This window comes from Amblyomma maculatum, chromosome 1, assembly GCF_055883805.1.
Source record: "Amblyomma maculatum isolate TAMU_Amacu chromosome 1, ASM5588380v1, whole genome shotgun sequence".
Classification (NCBI taxonomy): Eukaryota; Metazoa; Arthropoda; class Arachnida; order Ixodida; family Ixodidae; genus Amblyomma; species Amblyomma maculatum.
The window spans coordinates 268232105-268258383 of record NC_139344.1 but is presented as its reverse complement, the minus strand read 5'-3'; the positions used below and the strand labels follow the sequence as shown (position 1 = coordinate 268258383).

General features: G+C 43.1%; 1 protein-coding gene across 2 annotated transcripts in view; it reads left to right on the top strand.

Annotated features, from left to right (window-relative positions):
* Positions 1-26279, top strand: part of Slik (Sterile20-like kinase) — a 79265-nt gene that overhangs the window by 5018 nt on the left and 47968 nt on the right. Inside the window, exons 4-11 of one of the 2 annotated variants that reach the window (XM_084591220.1) lie at positions 2456-2528; positions 5139-5333; positions 14419-14500; positions 14577-14690; positions 17539-17647; positions 22292-22526; positions 24086-24222; positions 24300-24381. In XM_084591220.1, coding sequence (XP_084447346.1) covers positions 2456-2528; positions 5139-5333; positions 14419-14500; positions 14577-14690; positions 17539-17647; positions 22292-22526; positions 24086-24222; positions 24300-24381 — 1027 coding nt within the window. Of the gene's footprint in view, positions 1-2455; positions 2529-5138; positions 5334-14418; positions 14501-14576; positions 14691-17538; positions 17648-22285; positions 22527-24085; positions 24223-24299; positions 24382-26279 lie in introns of both variants that reach the window. The other variant, XM_084591218.1, reaches the window with a different exon arrangement.

Below are 26279 nucleotides of genomic sequence, written 5' to 3'. Positions count from 1 at the left end.
TGTGCCACTAACAGTATGGAGCCGCATTGAACCCAACACACAAAATTTCTGCCTAGTATGTATCACTATACGTATGAAAACTTCTTAATGTAATTTGAGATATGAAGCTCGGTGAGGTGCCTGTGCTTCTGTGGTGTAAATATTGTGTTTTAGTTTTGCTAGTGTTTGGAAGAATAAAGTACATTATAGGCTTTCATATTAAACCTTTCACTGTAGCCTCACAGACCTCAGAATAGTTAATTTAATTTTTGTGGTGCTTTTGGTATGTGGCCAAGAAAATTTGCTGTAGTTCTATCGGGGTAATACCTCTTGAAAGCAATGAAGGTATTGATGGCAAGTGGGCCAGACCTAAGCAATTTCATACTAAGTAGGGTGATGGAAGTTATTCTGATGTACATTTTTTTTCTTTTTTTTTTTTAATTAGATGAGTATGCTATGATGACAAACAGCTCTTGTTTATGTAATTGGGCACTCAAAGTACTAATTGCAGTTTTAAACATGTATTTTTTTATGTTGCTTTTGCTAGAACAAAACTAATGAACTTTCATATTGACAAACTCAACAAGACCTGTAATTTTCTCACCGTACCACTAACTGTCGACTATGTTCTGTAATGTTTTACTCATCGCTTCACTCACTCTCATTTCTCTTGCACATCTGTACGGTAAACCCTTGGTAAACCTGCTTTCTCTGCTACATTAACGCATACTGCACTTGTGGTAGCGGCGTTTGCAATGACTTTACTCAATCACACACAAAACCAATACAGTAAATACGCAGTGCACAACCAGAGACGGGAACTTGAGCATGTGCGGTAGAAGTCCGTTTGGACATGAGGGGAATTAGAGAGAAAACTAGATACTAACTTAGGTCTCATACTTATGTTTCGGGGTCGACTCTTCACCACCTTCATAGTTAACTAGATAGAAGCAAGACGTGCTTTTGAGCTTCCTTTTGAGCCGCCACTATGCCGGTTAAAGAGGTCACCGCTGTGTGAGTCATATAAGCTGGAATGTGAACAGTGCATGTTTGTGGGGTGATGGTTGCTGGACTTTGTGGTGATGTAGGTAGGTTTGAGACAGTTTTATGTTTCTGGATGTGTTTTGCCAGGGCTTTATATAGAGTCTGTCGAATGGTTTGGGTTCTGTGTGAATGCCATTCTCATGTTGATGTGATGTGGATGCTCTGTGATTGCCTCAGTCACACAAGCTGAATGGTTCACATTGTGCCTTTAGGAAAGCAAGCAGTGGTTCCCAAACTGGTAGATTATTAATGAATTGAGTTTGGCAGAGTGCATCTTAAAGAAACAATCTGCATTTTCTTTCTTGTGTGTGTTTTGTTATGTTAATATGACTGGTTAATGCCAAACCCTCTTTACAATTGAGGTTTTATTAGCTTACTGCAGTCAGTGTAACGTGACAGATTGCATGGCTTTACATTACCTCTTGTAGCATGAGCTTGCCGTCCCGGTCTGTCCGATATTAAATAATAAAAATACTTTATTTGCCCGTCTCCTTGATTAATCTTAGTTACACGAGATCTGTACATAACAGCTTTAAACTTTCTGAAATCAGTGCTACTCACAGTTTTCTGCACATGTTATGACGCGTACTGGAAAGACCTGCAGATGTCTTAAAGAATACTTCTTCCAAGGTTATTCAAAACCAGGGTTGAGTAAATTGGAAATTGCCTAACGTTTATTCAGGCTGGCACTTTGGTCCCATCAAAACTATGCATACAAAGGAAATCAGCCTGGTTGTTCTCCCCTTGGTTTGAACTCCACATAATAACTAAAACAACTTTCAGTCTCCTTCAGGTTCGATTATTGAGATTTAACTTAGCTATCATATTACCACATTGAATATACTGAGGCGTTCTTGTGACTTTTTTGCTTGCTTCTTGCATTTTTTTTTATTGTAAATTGATTGTTTCACTGTTCTGTGTTTAGTATGTAACTTTCATTTGTAGTAACTGTGTTATGATTTATTCTTTATAATTGCTTTTTGTGTTGCTCCTATTTCCTTTTCTGTGTTGTTCTTTAGTACATGGATGATTCCCCAAACATCTGATTTTTTGTCTCCTAAAGACACTGAAAAATTAAATTTGCTGGTTTTGTAATGCTGATTAAGAAGAATTGGTGTTGAATTTTGAGAATAAAGCAGAGCAAAAGCCATAATCGGGAAGACGAAAGCACTCCTCTGACCAGGATGAATTTTTCTTAACTATGAAGTTTCTGAGAAAGATGTATAGCCTTCCTTTGTAGCTTTATGGCTGCACTTGGGTGGATGTGAGTAATTACTCCCTTATTACAGGAGCACTGGCAGTTGCCAGTGTTGTCATAGTCTGTCTGCTGGCTGATACCTCTGATGTGTAAGCCACTTAAGCATTACATTGCTGGAATGAAGTTGCATTGTTTGTTTACAAGTGGTTTATGCAGTGCTTTCATGGTTTTCAGCTGACTTTGGTGTTTCTGCAAAAAACAAGCACACACTTCAGAAGAGAGATTCATTCATTGGCACACCGTACTGGTAAGAGTTACTAGGGTTATTTTATTTTCAAAGCTCACTCACATATGAACAAGAACTTTATGCGGGCTGCTACTTGTATAACTGCTAATCTAGTCCCACCCTGTCATTTTTTTACATCAAGTTGTTAATTATCATGCAGTGCACCAGAGTGGTGGGGACAAGTACTTAACCTAATTTAATAAATTTAACTTAATTAAAATAAGTTATTCAGAGCCATGTCAGGATAAATATGGCACAGCCGTACAAACAAGCACATACATGTGTGGGGATAAGATATGGGCCTCTCGGCTGCCTTAATTACTATTGGCATATCCAGGAATGCAATCTCTTTTTAGATAGAAGAATAGTGTGATGGCGCATGAAGCTGCTGCATAAGATATTGCCTTCGGCTTCAATGATTTTGAAGGTATTCTGCAGGAGCTTCATGTGTCAGTACCTCATCTAATCTTCTATCTACAAAAGAGATAGCATCCCTTGATGTGCAAAGGTAAACAGTGATTAAGGGAGGTCCATATTTTATCCCATCCCCCTTTGTGTGGGTGTGTCCATATGGTCGCACTATTTATTCTGACATGCTTCTGAATGAAATTCACCTTGTTGTCTTGTCCCCACACATTTACATCTGTTGTCTTTCTGATGCACTGCCTGGTAATTAATGACAAACCAACTAGCCCAGTTTTTACATTGCTGCCTTATGTCAAGGAATGATGACTGAATATGAGTCAATTCAAAAGGTCGTGGAATAGGAGAGGTTGCAATAAATAATAAACATGAAGTGCTAAAGTAACAAAACTAGCATTAGAAAGAAATATGGAGGTTGGGAATTGGTCAAAGGGTTTCTATGAGTTCATTAATCTCAAACACTTTCCTCGTCAGAAAACTAAGGCTGCAAACCTCTTTATTGCAGTACACTTATGCAAGCTTGCCATCTATCTGCTCTTATGAGTCACTGATTAAACCATTCCGGCCAATTATCTTGGTAGCCTGATTTTTAGCTATTGGTCTATATGACAGCATTTTGTGCATTTTATTGCTTTGATATCCACACACATGCATAGGTTTTGCTATTATTGCATTGTAAGTCATTATATGTTGCTGTGAGTCATGGAGCTAAGCAGTCTGCTAATTACTTTGGGACTACAATTTATTTTTCTGTCCACAATACCAGTGCTTACGTATTATAGAAATGTTAAAACTTGTATTGCATGATTTGTGGGGTGTAAGGGCACATGCTATTTGTTAGTTTGGGGCATAGCAAGGCTTATCAGTAGTGCTTTATTTAACATGGTATTGTTTAAGGTAAATGCCTAATTTTTTTTATTTACTGCAGGTATATAACTTAAGCATCTGCAAATATTCAAAAATACAAATTTTTGTTGTTCTGTCCTTGTTTGATTTGAGACATTGGCCCAAAAATGGCCTGGCCACATAGCTTCGGTTTCTGTGCTTCGCTGCAAGCCTGCAACAGTGGCAGCTGTTGGCTGAACATTCTTTAGCTGTCCAAAATCCAGTTATGCATTGCTGGTCAATACTTAAATTTAGGAGCAGTTTTGCCATTCCAACTCCCTGCACATTCACATTGTTCTTCCAGCATTCTGAAACTATGTTCTTATTACAGGCTGTTTGTGTGTCAGGGCTGCTTCACAAGCTTTCACCTCATTATTGGCTGTTATTATGGAAGAGGCTTTTGATACCTCCACCATTGGATAATTTGTGTTTTGGGGGTTTTTGTTCCAGTTTTTTGAAGTCCAAATTAGATTTGACTACCTGCTTTGCTATTTTTAGTTGACCATCATGTGTGAATTCGAGGATTTCATTTTTTCACTCATTTTGCATAACCACATTTAGGTTGCTTGTTGTTATTGTGGCTAATCAAGGAGTATGGACTACATTCAGAAGAAACTGCTGCATGACAGCCCTCTAACCTGCTAGCCCAGGGTCCAAACTAAAATGTCAAAGGAGTCCTGCCTTCCTAATAGGTGTGACAGGAAGCTGACAGAAGTCCCCTCCAACAAGCCTTGGGCCAGTAGCCATTATCTGCTCTGCCTGAAATTGAGACCTCTGTGCAGGTCTTTTTAAAGCACAGCTCTTGGGTGGGTACCTCTTCATGAGTTGAGCAGCAGTGTAAGCTTCAGAGCACATCAAAGGCTGAAAGAGAGTGAACACAGAGCATGGCACAGAAGAAAGGGAAGGCAGAGGGTACAGTAGAAGAGTATTGTGAGGGCTGGCTGACTACAAGGAGAAGAGGGTAGGAGGAAGGCAGGACAAGGACGGTGGAATTTCTGATAACACTATGGCCAAGCATAAGTACCACTGACCATTCAGAATGCCATGTTCCATGCCTATGGTTCAAATGTCTCAACAGCTGTACTCAATTTTGCATCACTGGTTATGATAATTGTTGGTCTTTTTTTATTATTTTGTTCTGATTGTGAGGACCACATTACTTTGAAAAAAGAACATGCTTTCATTTTTGTTTTTCTGAATTCTTTTTTTTTTTCTTACTGAGAAATTATTAAATATTTGAAGGCATTTTTGTACATATTTGGAATAGGTTCTGATCAAGAATTTCACACATCTGGTTAACTTGCATCCTCTGGTTTCTTTTAGGATGGCACCTGAAGTGGTCCTGTGTGAGACGTACAGAGACAATCCATATGACTACAAAGCTGACATCTGGAGTCTTGGTATCACCTTGATTGAGTTTGCCCAGATGGAACCTCCAAACAATGAAATGAACCCTATGCGCGTCTTGCTCAAGATCCAGAAGTCTGATCCTCCATCTTTGGCCCAGCCTTCGAAGTGGTAGGTTCATCAGTGTATTGTCTGAAATTTGGGGCTTTGTGGGCAGCAAGGTAACCTGGCAGAGCATTTAGGTGCAGAAATAAAATTCACTTGCATTTCTCATGGTAAAGGAATGCCTTAACTAAGTTCGCAAAGGAAATGCGCTCGTTATTCTTTTTTCTTTTTCTTGTTGTATGCTTTGTACTGAAGGTGGTTTTTCTGCTGGCTCAATGCTTCATTGAGAGCTTTTTTTATTATTATTTTTGTGCCTATGCTTTCACTATGTTTGCTCCTGCTAAAGAAAATGGAATTAAGCAAACCTGCTTATGCCATTTCGAGGGAAAAAAAAAAGGGGCAGCACATTATAACAGTTACTCTCTAACGGACAGCGTGCTTCATTGAGTGCTTTCGGAGGCTTCCCAACACTGGGCTATGCCAACAAAAGCTTTTTACCTTGGCCTTTATTATAAGATTTGGTGATATTATATAACCAAATTCAAGCAATGAAGAGTTATAAGTTGCAAAAAAAAGCAAAAAAAAAAAACTTTTTGATTAATTGTTTGTCTGCTTACATGATTTGTGCCTTTATACTGTGTGGACATTTAAAACTTTTTATGCTTGTATGAAATGTGTTTCAGGCAATCAGTGTTAAAGGTGTGCCAACCTCCTAGTATTAAAATAGCTGCCTTACATGTAAGAAGAGTTGAGCCCACATGCTTTTCTCAAGCAAACACAAGTTCAATCCACTTGCATATCGACCTGCTGCAGTGAAAGCTCATTACTTCAAACCTCAGTAGCTTGAATTTCTGTATAATTTGAACTGTACTACTTGGTCTAGCCAAGCTCCATAGAAGTCTATAAAAAAGCCCATTAATTCGAACACAATTCAGTTCTGCCACGGCAATTTGAAGCACATGGTCAAAGAAACGCCCCCGAATAGGAAGGCATGATCATGCCCAAAGTGGGTAGAGAAGATAAATCCAAAGAAAGTTTATGGGAAAAATAAATAAAACCAAACTGACAATATGACCAGTGCGACGACTGGAGGGGCCAGAGTGTGGAGGGTGGCAGCGGGGGCTGCGACTGCCTGCTCTCTGTTCAATGTGGTCCGAGACTTGTAACTAAAAGCTTGTTAATTTGACCCTAAATAATTCAGAAATACAGATAAGTATTACTGTCAGCATGGTCCCAACCAATGGCCACGGAAGGCTATGGCATCAGACGATGCTGTATGTTTCACACCGGTTAAGGTAGACCGCATCCAGATATGATTGGCATGGTAAATGATATGTCAAACTAGCACTCCTCAAACATGAGCCACATGCTGCGAAGTTGACCGCACACATCTGACATGTGCGCAACTGCAGGCATAACAAAAAACAGATATCCTGGTCTCTGAGAATAGGCTTACCGTATAATGCCGCGTATAAGTCGACCTTTTTTTTTTTAGATGTCCTTCCAAAAGTTGGGGGGTCGACGTATATGCGGAGTCTTAAAAGTCTGCTTATATTCAGGGTCAAAAGTAGTTTCGACCGAGTCGCAGATAATATCACGCCCCGTGCACTCGTAATTTCATAAAAGTTGTCAGACACAATGCGAAAGTGGATCTGCTTTAAAAAAAAAAAAAAAAAAAAAACGAATTTAATTGAGATAGGCACCAAAGGGTTGCTTTAATACGATAGCAACTTGTTATCAACAAACCGTGGGCGTTCCACGAAAATACGGCCAAAGCCGGGCGGGTTGGCAATGTTTGATACAAATGGTACAGCTACAAATCCAATCCAATTCAAAACGGCCACACGTGACCTTTCACATGAGCCGAGAAGCATTTTCCGAGGCCCATTTTCACGTATTGTGCAACGTTGTGTGCCTTCCGCCATTTCTTCTCATCGCACCGCCTGGACTCTAGCCGACGTGACAACTAACAGCGGTGTATGTGGTTTGTGTCACTCGACGGCCGCCTTGTAAGATGTCGCTGCAACCTCAGCAACAGCACAGCGCTGCTTTCAAGCGGCAAGTCATCCTTTACACCGAGTCTGAAAACAACGTCGAAGCAGGGCGGAAGTTCGACATCTCAGAAAAGTGCATGAGAGGCTGGAAAAAACAAAGAAGTAAGCTTTTTGTGTGTGCTGCTACACGCCGTTGCTTTCGTGGGCCGAAGTCCGGACAATACCCTGCCTTTGAGGAGGCGGTTCAAGATTGGGTTCACGACCAGAGAAGCGAGAGCCTGAGTGTTTGCTACAATGACATTGAAACAAAGGCATGCGCTGTCGCGGAGGAGATGTGCATCCCGCGTACCGAGTTTAAAGTGTCTAAGAAGTGGGTGACGAATTTCATGAACGGCCTAAGCCTGAGGCGACGAACGACCGTATGCCAACGGTTGCCCGAAGCCTACGAAGAAAAACGGCGCGCCTTTCTGCGCTACGTGAATGACCTGCGGGCAGCACATTCATTCCTGCTTGGTCAAATAGGCAACGGTGACCAGACTCCAGTTTGGTTTGATATGCCTAGCAATAGGACCGTGTCTGCAAAAGGGGGGCGCCAGGTCCGCCTGCTGACAACGGGCAACACGCACAACCATTTCACGGTCATGTTATGCTGTACGGCAGGTGGGCACAAGTTGCCGCCATTCCTTCTGTTCAAGAGGAAAACGATCCCGACGAAGGAAAAGTTCCCGCCAAAAGTCATCGTGCGGGTGAATGAGAAGGAATTTTTTAATGATGAAATGGTCCTCGAATGGTTTCGTCTCGTGTGGTGCAGGCGTCCGGGGGCACTGCTGAAGCCCCGCAGCATGCTCATTCTGGACTCATTCCGCGGCCACATAACTGATCGTGTGAAAAAAGCGGTAGCGGACGCAGGATGCGACCTGGTCATCATTCCGGGCAGATTGACACCTATTCTTCAGCCACTCGATGTGACGCACAAGCCATTCAAAGACCGCATCGGTGCATTCTACGAGTGGCTCCAGCAAGAAAACCCACAGACACCAACAGGGAGGCTGAATCGAGCTTCTTTGGGCGAAGTGGCCCAATGGGTCAACGATACCTGGTATGGACTACCAACAGACATGGTCTCTGCGGCGTTCTCCACGTGCGGCTTCTCGGCACCGCTTCCGACGACCAGCGGCAGCAGTGGCTCATAAGATGATGATCGCGACTAGGTCCTCACAAGCGACGACAGATGTCTCGTGAACGAATAAATGTTTATTTATGACTCGGCCTTCCGAAATACCATTTGGGCGAGCTAGGACCGCAGGGTGCGGCAGCGTCGACCTAAATTCGGCGTTTTTTTGCCCAAAGGGGGTCGCGAGTTGGGGGTCAACTTATAATCGGCAATATACGGTAGTTACATCTGTCGCACGTTTCAATGGCCATTGAGTCAATGGGCACAATTCCGATGGGGATCAATCTTTTCTTCAACATCCTCACCGTCACTTCATCCCCAACTTTAGCGAACCGATTGCTGGGTGGCACCGGGCTCCACATCATTGTAACCTCTGGCAATGTTTTGAAGTTGTGCTGTCATGTTTCCAGTGGAGGTTTGCAAATGACGATTGGAATTTCAGGGGCCATTGAGAGAAGCCCCGCACTCTTCATAAGTTGGGGGGGGGGGGGGGGGGGAAGACTTAAAAACTCAAAATAAACAGTACTATCTTTTTTATTTAAAGCAGAATTTTAGTAAATATCATAACCAAATGGTCGCTCCGCAGAATATATAGTGGTCAGATGGGAACAAACCTACACTGCACTTGCTCTGCAGTGTGCCAAAACGTTCTTGCCTTTGAGAGCGCTTTGTGAGGAGCAAGCCCAAGAAGCTTTCGACATTAACAGCTATCAACACAGCAAAGATGCACACATTGCTGTCGCAGCTTTGCCAGCACAAAATTAATGCTTCTGAAACGTTTGCAACTAAGTCTGCATTGTTGCCCCAGCGTCGTTGCACTGTTGCTGCCTGTGGGTTGTGCCGGGCTGTGAAGTGTTTGAGCACCCTTCTCTGAACAACAATAGCACGAAGTCCAATGTTCACCTCATTTTATTCTGCTCCACTTCATATTTTTACTCGATGTTGTTACCCGTAGCACCACCTATTGGATTACATGCTCACTACTCAGGGATTTAAATTCGCCGTGTGGCAGTGGTGCATCTGGATGACCCTTGAAAATTTCAATGGCCATTAACTCAGTGGGCATTGAGGGATAGGGCTACTAGTTTCAGTTTAGCTTTTACGAGTTTTGTGTCAGCTCGCAGCGATGGCTTCTGCACATCAGGCAGCATAACTAATACATGTGGTTCTTTCACTGCATTCAAAATGTAAACTCATCAAATGCTGTTCAGTGTTGCTGCTTGTTGTAGGGGTACTGCATGCGCTACTGCGTCGCACTGTGAAGGATACCAGGGAAGCCATTTTCAAGCAGTTCTGTTTTGATTCTCCCAATAGTGGGCATGCAACTATGAAAGTGTGTAAAATAATCATAGCAGCAAAAAAGAAGCAGTCATTGCCTGTTCTTTTGCCAAATAAATTTACCACAATGCAAGTGGTTCTTGTTAGTTTTTTCAGGGCCATTCGATGATTACTAACAAGCTTTTTACTGTAGATTTTCCCTTGAGCAGTGTCATGATTGAAAACTGAACACTGATTTTGTGAACTGAATAACATAGCAGCAGTTTGTACCGCTGTGTCTAAGTTCATACGGGCCGTGCGATATAATGTGAGCCAAAACTTAGATGCTCCGTAGGAGGCTGTAACTAAATATGGCCATTGTACTGAGCAAGTGAGCTTACTTTTGCAATTTCTAATACAGTCGAACCCGGATATTTTGCAGTTTGGTTATATCGAACTCACGGAATATCCCCTTGAAAATCTCATGTAAAAGTATAGGAAAGCTGCGTCATATATCGAACTCAATTTCACTGGACTTTCAGTATATCGAACTCTGCATCAGGCATTGGACGGTGCGCCTTCCCCAAATATATATCGAACTCAATTTCACTGGACTTTCAGTATATCGAACTCTGCATCAGGCATTGGACGGTGCGCCTTCCCCAAAGACAATCGCATAACCCTCTGCCGTTTGCCGCGTGACGTTTTCAAGCCACGCGCGGAAGAAATGAGAAGGCACAGTTCGGTGAGGGCTGGTCTAGGGCAGCGCTGCGCCCTTTTCCCAAAGGCGCGCGCATCTGCGGTGATAGGCCAGCATGTGACGATCGCTAGCTATGTGCTTGTTTGGGAGAGCGAAAAACACAATAAAGCGAAGTGCAAGTGTGTGCACACTCTTCTGCCAAGCTTTATCTCTCTCCTTAGTCTCCTTCTTTTTCTTTTTTTTTTTTTCGGGAGTTGTTCATTTTTGCCGTCATGCTGAACGCACGGCATAGTGTATGCAATGGCGGCTGCAGACGTTAAGAAGCACCATTTTTTTTTTCTTTTGCGAGAGTCATCCTTACTTGTGCTAAACGTGCGGCGCAGCGTAAGCTATTGACAGGTTCTTTCTTTCTTTCTTTCTTTCTTTTTTTTTTTCCCCCATTTTTACATCTATGAATCGACGAAAGCATGCGGTCTGCTGCGATCATGACACCGACTTTTAGCATTGTTCGCTTCAAACGGCATTTGCAGCTATCATGCTTTCCAATGATTTTGTAGCAGTGGACTACGCCCGCCCCAAGCGTGGCTTGATAAATCAAACCAGGCTTGTGCAGTCAAGCCTAGTTCGCTCCCTGCTACCGCAGGATCTATCGAAAGTATAGTCAAAAGATAAACACGCTGTAACGTTATCACTGCTACAGTGTAGAACACTGTCGCTGCGTAGCATTTTTGCGCGCTGCCAATAAATGAGCTGTGGATGCGACTTGTCGAAATGGAGGGACGTGCCATCGAACATTTTTTCTTTTTTTTCTTTTCTCTTTTCTTTTTTTTTTCCTTCATATTCGCGGGGGCAAAAGTGGGAGGTGGGTTCATTATGCGAGTCGATTGCCTACGCGCAAATACAGTATCATTTTTCACGATTGCAAGTGACGTCTCAAGCCGATCTCTGTATATTGAGCTATTTCGCGATCCCCTTTGAGTTCGATATATCCGGGTTCGACTGTATATGCTTTAACGTTTTCAGTTCCTAATTTTGAGAAAAACTTTCAATTAGAATGCCTGCAGAACGTTAATTTTAGCCATTTTTATTTTATAAATACAGTGAAATCTCATCAACTTGAACTTTATTCATTTAAACTTCTTGATAATTCAAACTGAATGGCACAGCTTGGCGTGCACCTAGGCCGATTGAGCAACACAGGCCAGAGAGCTTTCTGGAGAGACTTTCAAGGGTGGCATAGCAGTGGCAGCAAGTAGCTGCGTCAACTTTGAAATTTGTACCAGACTTGCTGCCAATCTCAAAGGCCTCAGTAGATTGCTGTTAGCATCTGTTGATGATGTGGCCACTGTAGGAAGACAATGTATTGGGCATGTGGCAGACCGCGAAACTGTGATGCTTGCTGCCCATCTTTGTCTCGACCTCTTGCTGCCTTCTGCATCACAGTGCATGGGATTGTTCGCAACAGTCATTTCATGTTGACTGCGCTGCGGGGTTGGAATTGATGAATGGTTCCATCTGGGGTAATTATCTCACAAAAACACTTCAAGGAACTATGGAAACCATGCAAGTCTGCCCCAGTCCATTATCAAAGCAGGATATCACCAAAAAGCACGTTCATTGGTTTTTTACTCAGCGGTAGGAAGGCTGTAAAATCGGGCAGCATGCAACTGTCATGGTGGCTTTCCCTTTTTGACTGAAACAGTCTAGCAGTTTTTGCTACTCACATGTGTAAATTCCCAAGTCACAGAGGTTTTCCGATTGTTGCCAGTCACAGGATGGTTCCATGCTACCTGATTTTCCAGCCTTGTAGCCATGCTCACAGATGATCGCATGTGTCCCCCAGCTGCACAAGCTAAGGCGTGCTGTGTGCCAACTGCCTGTTCAGTTTTGCCTGGGACGACGCCTTCTGCTATGCTTTAGCTTTGATACAAAAAGTGTTGGCCACTGCCATCTGGGAAAGTAGCAGAAGCTGATCATGGATTATTTAGAACAATAAAATGAGGTAATTGCTCTGCTCAACTGGTTCCCATTCGCAGTGTACCATATTATTTTCACTTTAATTAGTTTGCACTTGGGTTTATTTGAACTTTATTGGTGCCTCTCTGCATTTTGAATTAATGAGCTTTTACTGTATTATATATCAGTTCCTTTTGTATACAAAAGAAAGCCTGCAAATTATGAAAAAGCAGTCAAGCATGTCGTTCATGCTGTTAAAAAAGTAATAGACTTGCAATGCAGGTGCAAGTGGTGATGTTTGTGCCATGGACCGATTTGAAACATGCTTGATTCACGGGAGTGATAAGCAGTTCATGTAAGCCAGAAAGAAAAATTGTTCTGTCATCTTCTAGAAGGCAGCAGGAATGGAAGTAGCTGCTGGCAAAGCTGCCAGAAGTTGCATCCGCACCCTGTTAACTTTTTTTCTTGCACTATGATGTAGGCTGCCTGTGCACTTAGTTTGTGAGCTTCACGCTCCAAAGAAGTGCAATAAGAAAGCGAAAGATGGCACCAGATGGCCAAATTGGCAAGTGTGCCGAATGTTCAATATAGATGGCACCATTGTACAGATGTAGAACAACGGGACAGGAGCAACATACTGTTATCGGTTTCTGTACACGGTAAACATGTGAAACCTATCGAAATTCAGTGCAGAATGAAGGTCCAGTCTGGTGACTTGCGTTTGTCACAGAAGGAAAAGTACGAATGGCGGCAGAAGTTTGCAAAGGATGGGACATCCACGGCTGATGCTCCTCATCCTAGCTGGGCACATTGTGTTGTGACTTCAGAAACCATTGCAACCTTCATAGCCATCATGATGGAAAAGCGACGAGTGACACAAGATGACATTGCAGTAACTGTAAACACCAGTCATCGTTCAGAATACCACATTGTGCATAGTGTGCTCGAATTATGAGTGCTGCAGCAGCTGACACCAGAATTGAAACAGTGGCATGTGGATGTGTGTGAGCAACTTCTTCGGCACTTTGAAGACTCTTATGCCTTCCTTGCACGAATTGTACTGGGGACGAAATCTGGAACCAGAAATGAAGAGAGCAAGTAAAGAATGGTGCCATTCCTTATCCTTTGTGTTCAAAATGAGCGTCAAGGTAACCTTGTGTGCAGAACTTCTTTGGTCTCTGTAGTAAGGAGTGGTGCCATTCCTTATTACACAGACCAAAGAAGTTCTGCACACAAGGTTACCTTGACACTCATTTTGAACACAAAGGATATTGTATTAGATGCCTGTACATCGCTGCTACCTCCCAAGAAATCAGCGTCGGCTTGCCGTCAAATCAAAATAATGTGGATTGCTGTCTGAAGGATGACAGTACTTGGCCGCATACCGCCGTGCAAGAGTTGTGACATTCATAGGCCTGAAATGTCTCCTGCGTCCACCATACTCACCAGAATATTCTCCTGAGCAACTTCCGTATGTTTGGACCTCTCAAGAAAGTACTAGGTGGCAATAAGTTTCATTCTTATGAAGAGGTACGCCTTACGTTGCTCGAGTGGTTGCAGAAACTCCCAAAGGATTTTTTTTCTGTGGAATTTAAAGCACTTTGCAAGTGCTGGCAAACGCTTTTAAAATTATTAGAGCTTTTCACATGTCCATAACAAATAATGAAACTAAACATTTGTGGTTTTCATTTTACTTATCCTCGTGTTATGCTTTGAGATGGTAGTGAACACACAAGGAAAATAAGAATGAGATGCACATAGCACACTTCATTTGGTAGAAGGTTTCGCAACATTCCAACAAGCTTCACTCTAAATTCATAACTTACGGAGGTCATCAAATCAATTTCTAGCAGCGTACAAAAGTATTCTTTGCTGTCTAGAGTAGGCTGCAGTGTTACTTTCGTTGTTTTCTTTTAAAAGCTCATTAGTATATCTTGAACCTTGGCTAAAGTATGTGAAACACTGATTGCAAAGGTAAGCACTAGAAATCTGAAATAGCTCAAGAAGATGCTAGGTGCCTGAGCAAAGAAAAATGGAGAGGTTAATGTGGTTTTTTTTTTTTTTGAACAGGTCGAAAGAATTCAGGGAATTTTTATCCCTTTGCCTGACAAAAGACCCAAATCAGCGGCCAACCTCAGAGGAACTTCTGAAGGTGCGTCATTATTTCTAGATCCGGATAGATTGCTTGGTGTGATTGATTCTAACTGTTCTTGATTTAATGATTTCAGCATCCATTTATAGCAAGTTGTATAGATAGGAAGCCTTTGAAGGACTTGATCAGCGAGTATAAGGCTGAAGTGGTTGAAGAAGTGACTGAAGAGCAAGAGGATGAAATCACTGATGTATGTACTTGGTTTTCTACACATTTGGCCATTCAGTATTTCATTTGGCATGGTGAATGCATTGTATCAAGTGATAGTTGAGGGTTCTCCGGGAAAATATTTTAGAGGTGGACATTTGTAGATCAAGGATAGAGGGGGAGCAGTTGTATAAACCAATAGTACTTGCGAGCGGGCTAGTTGGCTATACGACTTCGAAGACCTCATCGTCGGTGTGAACGTTTTGCTTTAATCTCTTGTGTGTGTGCTGTGTTTGTGTATAACTATGCAGCGCCAGAGGTCTTTGGAGTATAAACCAAATAATAACATACTGACAACACAGCAGATGGAGGAAAAATGCAGCAGCCCAGCACAGATAGCTGCACAGCTTTTCTTTTCGGACCCATCTTGCAGCACGACTCCAAATCATTTGTTGGCTTTGTGCATGAAATGCCCCTTCAGCGCTAGAGTGACCTTATCGTCGGTGTGAACGTTTTGCTTTAATCTCTTGTGTGTGTGCTGTGTTTGTGTATAACTATGCAGCGCCAGAGGTCTTTGGAGTATAAACCAAATAATAACATACTGACAACACAGCAGATGGAGGAAAAATGCAGCAGCCCAGCACAGATAGCTGCACAGCTTTTCTTTTCGGACCCATCTTGTAGCACGACTCCAAATCATTTGTTGGCTTTGTGCATGAAATGCCCCTTCAGCGCTAGAGTGCACAAGGTTTACGTTGGCCATGTCCGAATGTGGGATGTTCAGGGGCACCGCATCATGGTTTGAAAGCGTAATACGTAATAGTAATATTGCATGAAAAGGAAAATGAAAATGAACCTTTCCAGAAACATAATGAAAGCAAGTAAAAAAAGAAAGCAGGGGCGACATTGCCAACACAGTAAAATCTCATTATTTCGCCCTTCAAGAAAAATATTTCAATTAGCCGAAAGTTCAACTTATCGAATCGGCCTAAAAAATTCAGGAAAACTGCATCACAGCATACTCTTCAGATTGGAGGAAGCTTGTGGGTGTAAGACAGAAAAAATTGAGTAGGCAAAAGGATGGCGTGGAACCATCTCGAAATAAATCTAGATAGCCAGTGGCACGCTGTAAAGTCTTAAACGGTGTGACTGGCCATAGTTGGGAAGTTGTCGGCGCTGGTCAGGTGATAGAAGAGGTGGGCGACAAAAACCACTATCACCTACCATGGGGAGAACCCTGTATATGGTATTTGATTGAAGTGAAGAACATTTGTCTTATTTTTTTTCCTTTCAGTTCTGTGCAAAAAAAAAAGTTAAACAGTGGTGCCTCTTTCCAAATGGCCCTGTCGTGTTTTGAGGATACCTCACTGTGCTGTGAAACATCCGAAAAACACAGGGATTCAGCGTACTCGTAGAGCTGTGAAGCTGCATGGATACTAGAGAGAGAGAGAGAGATGGCATAAATTTTAGGAGCAGGGCTGAAACGATGCTGCTGGGCTATATTTTAACAATAGGATAATTTCACTCGTTGCACATGCCATAGTGCTCATGCCTGATGTGTGCGGGCACCACTGTTTCATATACATGTGGAGACCACTTACAACGTAACTGCTTACAGTGCAGGGCCGGTTATAATGAAGTTTTTGCCAGCTACCGGTCTGCCTCTCACAGGACTCAATGCAAAGTCATACTGCTTGTTATGTGGTTACGCAAACTAAAATACTGGTTATAGTGCGGTTTCGAAATCTGCTTGGTAACGGCTCGGAACAGCAAGTGCACTTCCCTGTGCGGCACCGGGCTCCCCTGCGTGCTGCAGCATATCGCAGCACGTGTTTAGAGCACAGCGCTCATTCACTCTCCGTGCACGCTCCGCTTGTTTCCTCCTTTTGTCTGCATGCATCGCTCCAGTCTCTCGCAAGATTTCCTTTTGACTGCATGCGTCGCTCCAGTCTCTCACAAGATTGCACAGTAGTGACTCTTACCTCTGTCGTTCTGCTTTTCTCCTTTCCGTGTATCTGGGTCGCACCACATATTCTCGCCATGATCCCTCTAATCCTTTCCTTCACTCGCACATCGCCCGTTTCTTTAAAGAGTGAGTGGAAACACCTTTGTGATTGTGTCTTCGTTCGAGATTGGTCACGCAACAGCTGCATCGCATTTCTCACATGGTGGTGAGCCATGAAACGGGGCACCACTGGAACAGACGCTTGGTTAGCTTCCTATGATTTGTGCTGAGCGATTTGAGAGGTGGTATTTTCATGATGACATAATGGTCCGCCAAAGCAAAACGGAGGCACGATGTCGTGGGTTGCCACAAGCGAGTACTACGTTGTCATCTTCACCACGAGGCTAATTTTGTCAATCAAAAGGTCTTGTTCAGAGACTCCTCGCATCTTCTCTAGGAACGAAAAGAGCCAACGTGAAAATTTAGCACACCACGTGGAGCGCAGCAGCGGACGTTAGCGCGACCGCCTTCGTGAGATTGGGCATGCGCTGATAAGAACACATACACAGTTCCGCGGGGGCGGTTGCACCAATTTTCGCGGTTGTACTGCACAATATGCTAAAATTGATCTAAGCGTGCAGCAGATTTTGCGGGCTGCTTTTTGTTCACTTGAACAATCCACATAATCACATTTGAACAGCTGAGGAAGACTGCTGACAAATAGCTTATGTGTACTTTCTTTCATTCTTTTCCTCCCTTCTTTTTTCATTTTTCCTATTTTCTATGTCGCTTTATTTGTTTGTGCTGCTAGATTTTTTTAACAGTAATCAGCTCATCCAGCCATAAAATGTGCAGTTGCTAATTCATAACTATCCTTTGTTTTCTTTTTTTTTTTTTACGTGTTTATACACTTTGTAAATGCTGCTGTTTTACTTTTTTTTTTTAGTACCGACAGTCACTGAGCATAGAAAATGACACAGCTGGAGAAACAATTTCCAATCTCAGTGAACCCATTGAAGAGTCTGGTGGAGAGACTAAACCAGTTGAACCCAGAGGTGAGTCCTATGCATAACTTGGTTTTGCGTGTGTATAGTTGTTAGTTTCATTATTTTGCGCAGTTTGTTTAACAGAGCTCTGTCTATGCGCTTTTTCTTTTTTTTTCATGCCAAGTGAGCATTGGTTATATGCTTAAATGGGTACATTGATTATATGAAGCCATGAGTTCCATGTACTACTAGCTTACTAGTAATACACTCATTGCCAGGTTTTTTTTTTGTTTTTTTTTTTCAGGAAAAAACTTAATGGGTGATGCCTGCTAACTTAAATGCAGATTTTTCATAATCAGAGTTTGCATCTGAATTTCTACAAGGAAATAATAGTATCAGGGTGTCCACCAACTGGCAAAACTGTGAAAATCGGGAATTCTCAGGAAATTTGGATAATATGGTCATGGAAAACTCTGGGAATTTGTGCCCATATCAGGGAAAATCAGTTGCAGTTCTACTTAAAGGGAACTAAACGAGTGATAAAAGCGAACTGGCATTGCACAAGTTGTACAATGTGGCCTCTCCTCGGTGACCGCGAGCCTTGCGCATTATGCTGTCAAGTGTACCATCCCAACAAGGCGGCAGAAAGGGCTGCGGCACCAGCGGCGCTTCGAATTTCGAAGTGTGTTGAAAGTGGACACTTCTTACCTGGCAACAGTGCACGCATTTCCTACGGATTGCTCGTGGGCTGTTCAACGGTCACCACTTTCCCTTTTTTTCTTGTTTTTCCCAATTGACAGCTCCAACAAGACGGCAGAAAATGTTGCGAGAATTTGCAGTGCTTCCGATTTCCAAAAGCAGCAATGCAAGTCCCAAATGAACTCATCCTCCCTGCGGCACCGCCTTGATAGAAGCATCCATTTTTGCCACCAGGGGTGCACGCGCGCGGTAAAGGTGGCACAACTTTGAGAGAGGAGCATATAGTTTCGCACCTTAACGTGAACTTTAAAAAAATCTTTTCTGCAAAAAAAAAAAAAGAAAAGAAAAAGAAAAAAAAAACTGTTTACAAATTACAGTCGAGACTCGATATAACAAATCTCAACGTAACGAAATTCGCGATGTATCACAATTTTTTTATTTCGCACTCTCTGCCCTATTGAGGACCAAGTATTTCTTTTTCGCGATTTAGCAAAATAGTTTTATGCCACACTTCGAATTTAGCAAAGTCCTAGCGCATTTTGCATTCATGTATCAGCAGCCACCTTGACAATGGGGTGAGAACTAAAACTTTAGCCGAGACACACCCCATTTTGCATTTGCCTCACTTCGACGTCAGTTTGAGGGTAGAGTTCAATACATGGTTAAGAAGTAGACTTTACAACAGTCGTCCATCCTTCCAACCATCAGTCATCAAAGAAAGCATGCAGTCAGCCACGTTCATGGCGCAGGTTTTAGCATTATTCTCTTCGAAAGATATTTACTGCTACACACATTCCAATGATTTGGTGGCAGCGTACAGTGCCCATCCCAATCTCTGCGTGATAAAGGGAAGGCACTGAGCAACCGGACCAGCCAAGCAAGCCACTGCCGCCACTCCCATCAAAGCCGCTGGCACATCTGCCCCCCCCCCCCCCCCCCTTTTTTTTTCGTTTTTAAGTGGGAGGGGGCAAAAGTGGGAGGCTTATTGCACTTATAATACGATACGCGTAAGTGAGGTCTGAACAGAAGAATTATGCGCAAAGGTAGCTGTGCTGGCGTGGGCGATGCGTTGGCTCTTTGCTCACATGAAGAAAAATGATGCGTTCGTGTACGTTTGCTACCACCCATTATCCTCCTGATATACAAAACATCTGGTACCCTTTTTAGCGCTGTTATTGCTAGAATTTCTTGCTTATTTCCTGAATTTGTAATTTACAAGTTTCCATCTAGCGGTGTTCCGCTAACCTGTTACAGTCGAAACCCGCAATAAGGAAATCGCCGGGGACAGCAAAAAAATTCGCTTTCGCGAGAATTTCGTTGCCGCGAAAATGAGACAGAAAAGATAGAAAACAGCCCGCAAAAAGAAAATTTATTGCCAAAAGTCAGTCAGCTTAGTTTGCCGAGCCTTGCCTTGCAGCAACTTCATGGTTCTATTCTCACACTGCAAGAAGTGATTCATTGCCACGTCATCGTCGTGTGCGCCTAAGAACGACCGGATCGTGTCAAAGGCGTCCAACACATTCCTCGGGTTCGGGTTTACCGTCTCTCTATGTTGTGGACCTTGGTCCTCGGTGTCGTCAGTTTCGCACACGCTGCTGATGATAGCCTCATCGGTCATTTCTTCATGGACAACTACGTCGTCATCAGCGCGAACGAAATTATCGACACTGAGGCCATCTGGAACAACATAGGTGTCGACAGCACAAAGTGCACCCCATGCGTTGGCCAGCGATTGTGGCACTGCACTGGCAGCACAGTCATCGTGAAGTGTCTCTTCAAGCACGCTTTCATTTGGCGACTCGTCCACGCATGATGTCTGCTGGTCGGGGGCAAAGCCCGCATGCTTGAAACAGTGCTCAATCACGATCGGAGGCGTCGCAAGCCATGCAGCGGCCAGCATCTCAAGTGCCATGAACAAGTCCACGTCGGTGGGGCGCTTGTGATGGAGGTTAAGAATGAGACGCTGAATTAGCCTTTCTTTGTAGGCGCACTTCACACTTCGTATGACGCCTTGGTCGAGTGGCTGCACAACAGAAGTGCACCCGGGCGGAAAAAAAAACAAGCGCACGTTTGTGAGCTCCATATCAACATGATGGGCGGTGCAGTTGTCTAAAAAAAGGCTCACCAACCTGCCTGCCTTTCTCATGTCCGCATCGAAGGCCTCAAGCCAGCTGGAAAATATTGAACGGGTCATCCATGACTTCCCGTTCGAGGTGTACTGGACAGGCAGCGTGCGGTTCCCCTTGAAGCAGCGGGGCTTCTTGCTCCGGCCAATGACAAGAAGCAGCCAGAAGCAGAAAAATGCATTTTCGGAATGTTTGTACCTCCAAGCACCTGTCCTAAAAATATCAACACTGAATTCGATCGAGAAATGTAATAAAACTGACTTTTAAAGCGCCATGGGCGCCGCGAAATGGCCCAGAAGGAGCAAAATTCGTTCTAAACTCTTGCGCACGCCGCCACCGAAGTAGCCGGCTGATCGCCGCCATCTTGGGCTTGTTTTGAAGCTTGTTTCTTTGTGCGCATTTTGCGGCATGTCAAAATGGCATCACTCAAGTAGAACAACTGCCATCGCAGGTTTTTCGATGGCCGTTCTTAGCCACTGATTGGCTAGCGCGCACGCTCGCGAGGGTGCGTGATAAGTGCAGCGAACAAGAAATTTCATGCCGCAGTAAGCAGTGAAGTGCGAATAGAAGCTTTTGCTCCAGCAAAGGTTTCTGCATTCTTCTCTGCGTCTGCTGCACAGCAAACTTTCATATGGGGCAGTGACCAGTTTATTAGGTCAATTTGAGAAATATATGCCACTGTATTTTGTCCTTAAACCTTGTGAAAGTTTATTAATATGGTGATACCAAGTTATTGCACAATTTTAAGTATTTCTTTACCTTGTAGGGCACTGGAACAGGCATGTGAAGAGATAAACGTAGTTTCTCATGCTGATTCTAGGGGTAGTACATGGCTTTATGACAAGCTGTTGCAATTTTAGGGAGATAGTACTGTTACATATTTAGTAAGGACTTTCTCTTAAAGAGCACATCTCCGCACTGATGTAATTCACATTGCTGTAGCTGCATTCTAGAAAAAGTTGCAGTTGTCTGAAACTTCAAATACGTTTTCCTCATTTCCACGTTTTTGGGCACTGCACTCAGCCTTTACAGGGCTTTTTCCTATGTTGTCTTTAAGTGACATTGACAAATTAGGTATCATTGTAATCATACTAAAATGATCTAGGGGTGATGCTATTCATATTGCACAGGTGCAATTGTGCTAATTGCAAATTAGCTGGTAATGAGAGATTAGAGAAAAATGTATGTAGTAAGAGTTGGTCTGTTTCCTTGCCTATAACTTGCTTTCAAATTAATAAAAATAGCATCGCCCCCTAGAGCATGTCTTCGGCATTGAGTCAATGCAATTATTTTTTGTGTTTGGCAAGGCAAAATTGCCAAAAAGCCTGTAAGAAGTACCCTTTGATTATTTTTTAAACCTACAGCAGTTCCTGAACCAATGTAGCTATCAAAAATCCAAGTACAGATTCGAAATAGGCATGAAAAACTGATCAAGACTGAAAAGTTTCATTCAGATTGGACAAATAATAAAGAAATTTATTTGAAGACCCACTTCCCCCCTTAATAATGTCGGCCTTGTTTTTTGCTCTTAAATGAAATAAATGCTACACCTTGCCATTTAAAACAGGCTATATGTATTTGTTTTTATTTTTTAACATGCATACTGAAGCGTGATAGCGTCGGCGGCATTGTGTCAGTTCGTTTTAGCATAAAACAAAGTACTGTGTTGCTCAGGGAATTTGGAGACATTTGCTTGGTAGACACTCTGAGTGTGTTCTTCAGGCTGATGTTAGTAGATTTTTCAGTCCTCCTTTGTATCGTAAGCTCGCTTTTCACTGTAAGCCTTAACTATCGTTCATTGTCACAAGGAAAGCTGAGCTGTAATCAGTAAGCCAAAGTGACTGCATTACGTGGCATTTGACATGCTGCACACATTTATTAGCTGCAGATGTCAAAGCTGCTGAAATTACCAAAGATGAAGAGGTGCCGGCTCTGCCTGCTGCAACCAAGGAAGGTAGAGCACCCAGCCCTCCACCACCGCAAGCAGCTGTTGACAAGGAGGAGCCAGTGCTTGATAGATTCGAAGGAAAAGCAACGCCAGATGTGGTGGCCCAAACAGATCCCAAGGTTGCACAAGAGCCTGTTGTTGCAGTCCAGGGAGAACCCCAAGCACCTGATGAAAAGTGAGTTGTGCACGTCATCGAGGTCTTGGAGCTTTCTTTCTTTCTCTCTCTCTTTCTTTCTTTCTTTCTTTTTTTCTATGACAATAACATGCAGTTTTAGCTGCAGTGAAAACAGTTGCTGACCTATTTTTTAGAGTTAGTGGGGCCCGAAACATTGTTTTTAAATAATAGAATGCTCGAAAAATTTGTGAGCTTAGAAAGAAAAAAAAAAAATCGCTTTGCTGTAGAAAGTTAGTTTTCAGAGCCATGATCTTCACTGTTTCTTACGTTACATTTGCAAGCAATAATGTTTGATTTTATTTGATCTATATTGAACAAGATTTTTGTGTTCACACCACCTGAATTTAGGGAACATAGCAGCACAAGACAAGAAAACGTGACACGCACCTCACATCACCAATACCAGTGTGTACGACACTGCTGCAATGCATGCCTTGCATAGTGCAAAATGACAATGTTTCGAGGAGCAACTATGGTCACCCAGACTAAGTGTGGGAACCTGTAAGAAAGCATGTCCCCTTCCCTCTGGTCTGCGCCACTCCACAGGTGGCAGTGTCTAAACTGGTGGGCACTGCTGTTGGCTTATTTTCCATGCAGTCGTAGACCTTGCCTCATGCGCTCTTTCTAGAGTGCCTTTGTGGCTGTGAAGAGCGGGCCAACAACCTTAGTGGCAGCAATGCTGAGCAAGTTGCTAAGCCTGTTCAAGTCAGTCCATTTGGTTTGCCATTTAAATCTAAAATGATGCCTATCAAAGGAGCTAAGGACTGGTTGGTTGTGGCAGCGAAGCTCATTTGCTTCTGTGTTGGGTTGAAAACAAAAAAAAAAAGAAGAAAGAAAAGGCCTACAGAATGTTGCTGCCAGTTATTTCATTCTGACATATCAGTCATAAACGGTATATCTTCCTGTGAGCTGTGTGGGATGGTTCCTCAGTAAAGTCCGCAACTGTGCAGAATAATTTGTTGCATGCCGATAGCAATTGTAGTCTGCGTATCACAGCTTCTAAAAAATATTTCTTCTGATTATGTTCTTTTTAAAGCATAGAGAGGCCCTTCAAAAGCTAATGAGCAAATTGGTCTAGTGAATTAGCACTTCCTCTTCTATCCCTCCTCTGCAGCTAAGTTAGTATCACACTAGGGGGAAATGTGACTGGTGGAGTGCATGGCTCTTGAAACAGTCAGAAAAATTTAGCTAGCAGTCTTGGGCCTGTGTATATCTATACCAGCAAATTCATTTATCTGGACTAAGTTTTTGTAAAGCTACGTTGTCACCCGTTTCCTTTATTTTCAGCGTGTAATAGGTGCTTACTGCGAAATTGATCCAGAAAAGCTACTCGTACCCATACCTGATATTACTCCATCTTGTGGAGGGAATATAAGAATCGTTAAAGCTTCCCATAAAATAAACATGTCAGAAGTGTAGAATTGAGCAAATGCATTATTCTGCCACTGATCTTGTTTCTTAGAAGGCTGGTAGCACTCCTCTTGTCTCTTTGACCCTATTTTTCTTTGAAGTGGAAAAGCATTTGCTCTACAATAGCTGTGTCTTTCTTCTTAAACTAGTCCCAAGGCTGAAGAAGGAATACCATCCGCAAGTTTGGGCCAGCCAGCCTCACCAAAAACGCCTGAAACTGAGGATAATCACCAAGTTCCACACGCTTCAACTCCCATTCGAGGTGGTGAAGTGGTGGTCGTATCTAGTGAGTGCCAGAACCCCATCATTTGTGAGAATTGGTATTCACAAAAGGCATTACAATGATATCTTTTTTTTATTCAGGCTTATCAATGATAGATGACTCCAGCCCTCATCTAAAAGATGCCTCTGAACTGGGAACTTGTGAAGTAGACAAAGCAGAACTGTAAGTACTGCAGTGATCCCTCCACTTTCTTTTTGAGCTTTATGTTGAAGTATGCAAGTGCAGAGTGAAAAAGTACTAGAGGGCACTTAAGAGTGATAAGCCTTTGGGGTTTTACTGTAGTGTTTATTTGAGAATTTTTTTTCTTTAGACACAGCTTGAGACAATTTATTTACTCATTTTGCCATTGTCAGATAAAAAAGACAACTTGGCACCTGAAAGTGCTACGTCTCAAGGTCACACATAACCAGGGTGTCTAGCTACCAGGAAAACCAGGAATTGTCAGTGAAATATTATGCAGCGGGAAAAATAAGTGGAGTGTCAAGGAAACTATCAAAAATTTCGCCAAGTCAGGAAAAATGGCACGATATCTTCTGCAGTGCACTTTCATTTTAAGCTGGTGCACAGCAAGTACGTTATTCATGCGTTTTTTTTTTTTGCCGTGCGGTCGTAATGGCGGCCGTGCCGCATGGCTGAGCTGCCACAATAGAAGAACCAATACGCACATGAGATGGGTACTCAGTAAAATATGCGGAAGCGCTGCATGAGAGTAGTACACGACACAAAGCAGGAATAACCTCGCTGGCAGCAGTCGGGACGAAAATGTTCGGCAAGTTGCGCAGCCATGTTGGATTGGATTTGCTCAGCCTTTTGCGGGGAGGGGAGGGGCTCGTGTTCTGAGGTTGACATCAGTGCGGTTTTAATTTTCAGTATTTCAGTAAAGTTTGACGTTTTTGATGACAATTAATACTAATAACAGCCTTTTCACTATTGTAAATTGCAAAATATCATTAATAAATAGCTTTTTGTTGTGGATTATTCGTTTATGCTCATTATCGTCAGCAGCTACATTTTTTAGCCTCTTCACTAGTCAGGGAATTTGAACTGAAATAATCAGGGAAAACCTGGAAAAGTCAGGGATTTTGAAAATACTGGTTTGCTAGACACCCTGATAACCCATCAACCTATCATCATCAATCCGACCTCCCCAGCAAGGCCCCCTCACATGAGGTGGGTGGGAGCTTCTTATTCGGGACAGCGAAGGTCCTACCTAGACAAGGACCGCGACGCGCCGTGCAGGCGGTCACAGTTACCGGGCTGCTGCCTCCTCCTCGGACGAGGAGCTCTCAATTCATGGCAGTCACACCGGCTGGGTAAGGCACCTCCACATATGACACAGGGCAGGAGAGTGGTTTCTTCGGTGCCAGGTTCAAAGGTAGCAGCTCCAGTTGGCGGCGATGGCACACACTCATTGCGCTGCTTTGTCTTTGGAGCGGCGCAAGAAGTCATGAAGCGGCTTTCTCAGGAGACAGGGGTGAAGCCGTCGTCGTTGTGCTTCCACTAGCTACCATGTCTAGCCCTCCTCTCATATCCTCTGCTAAGGCACAGTGGCACTTCCTACGTTGTCAGGAGACGGCAGGCTCACTAAACAAGAAGATTTCTGTTTCTGACTTGCTCAGTGTGGAGTAATGGTTTGCGCACTCAGCTGGGGATCAGAGGGATAGTGGTGCGGTTCCTGATAGAGATGGCAGATTTTTTTTCTTTTAGTGCCAGTGCACAGTGCGCATGTGCCGAAAAAAAGGCTTTTCGAATTGAATATGAAGTGAAAAGCCATTTTGTTTGAATAATATCGAAGTGAAGCGAATATTCTTGAATTGAATCAAGTAGTTATAACTGTAAACGTGGTTATGAAAAAAAGAACATTAGTCGGAGCTGAATAGTGTACCTTAAAATTTTACCCGCACATAATACGAGGTTTTTTTCCGATTTTGGCATGTTGGATTTCTGCCTCATATGCGGATCAGAACAATTCTCAGCCTAAATTCGCAGTTCCAGTTTCGTTATTTTCAGTGCTATCATCAAACTTCTAGTAAGAGGAAGTGCTATCTGGTGGTGGTGTC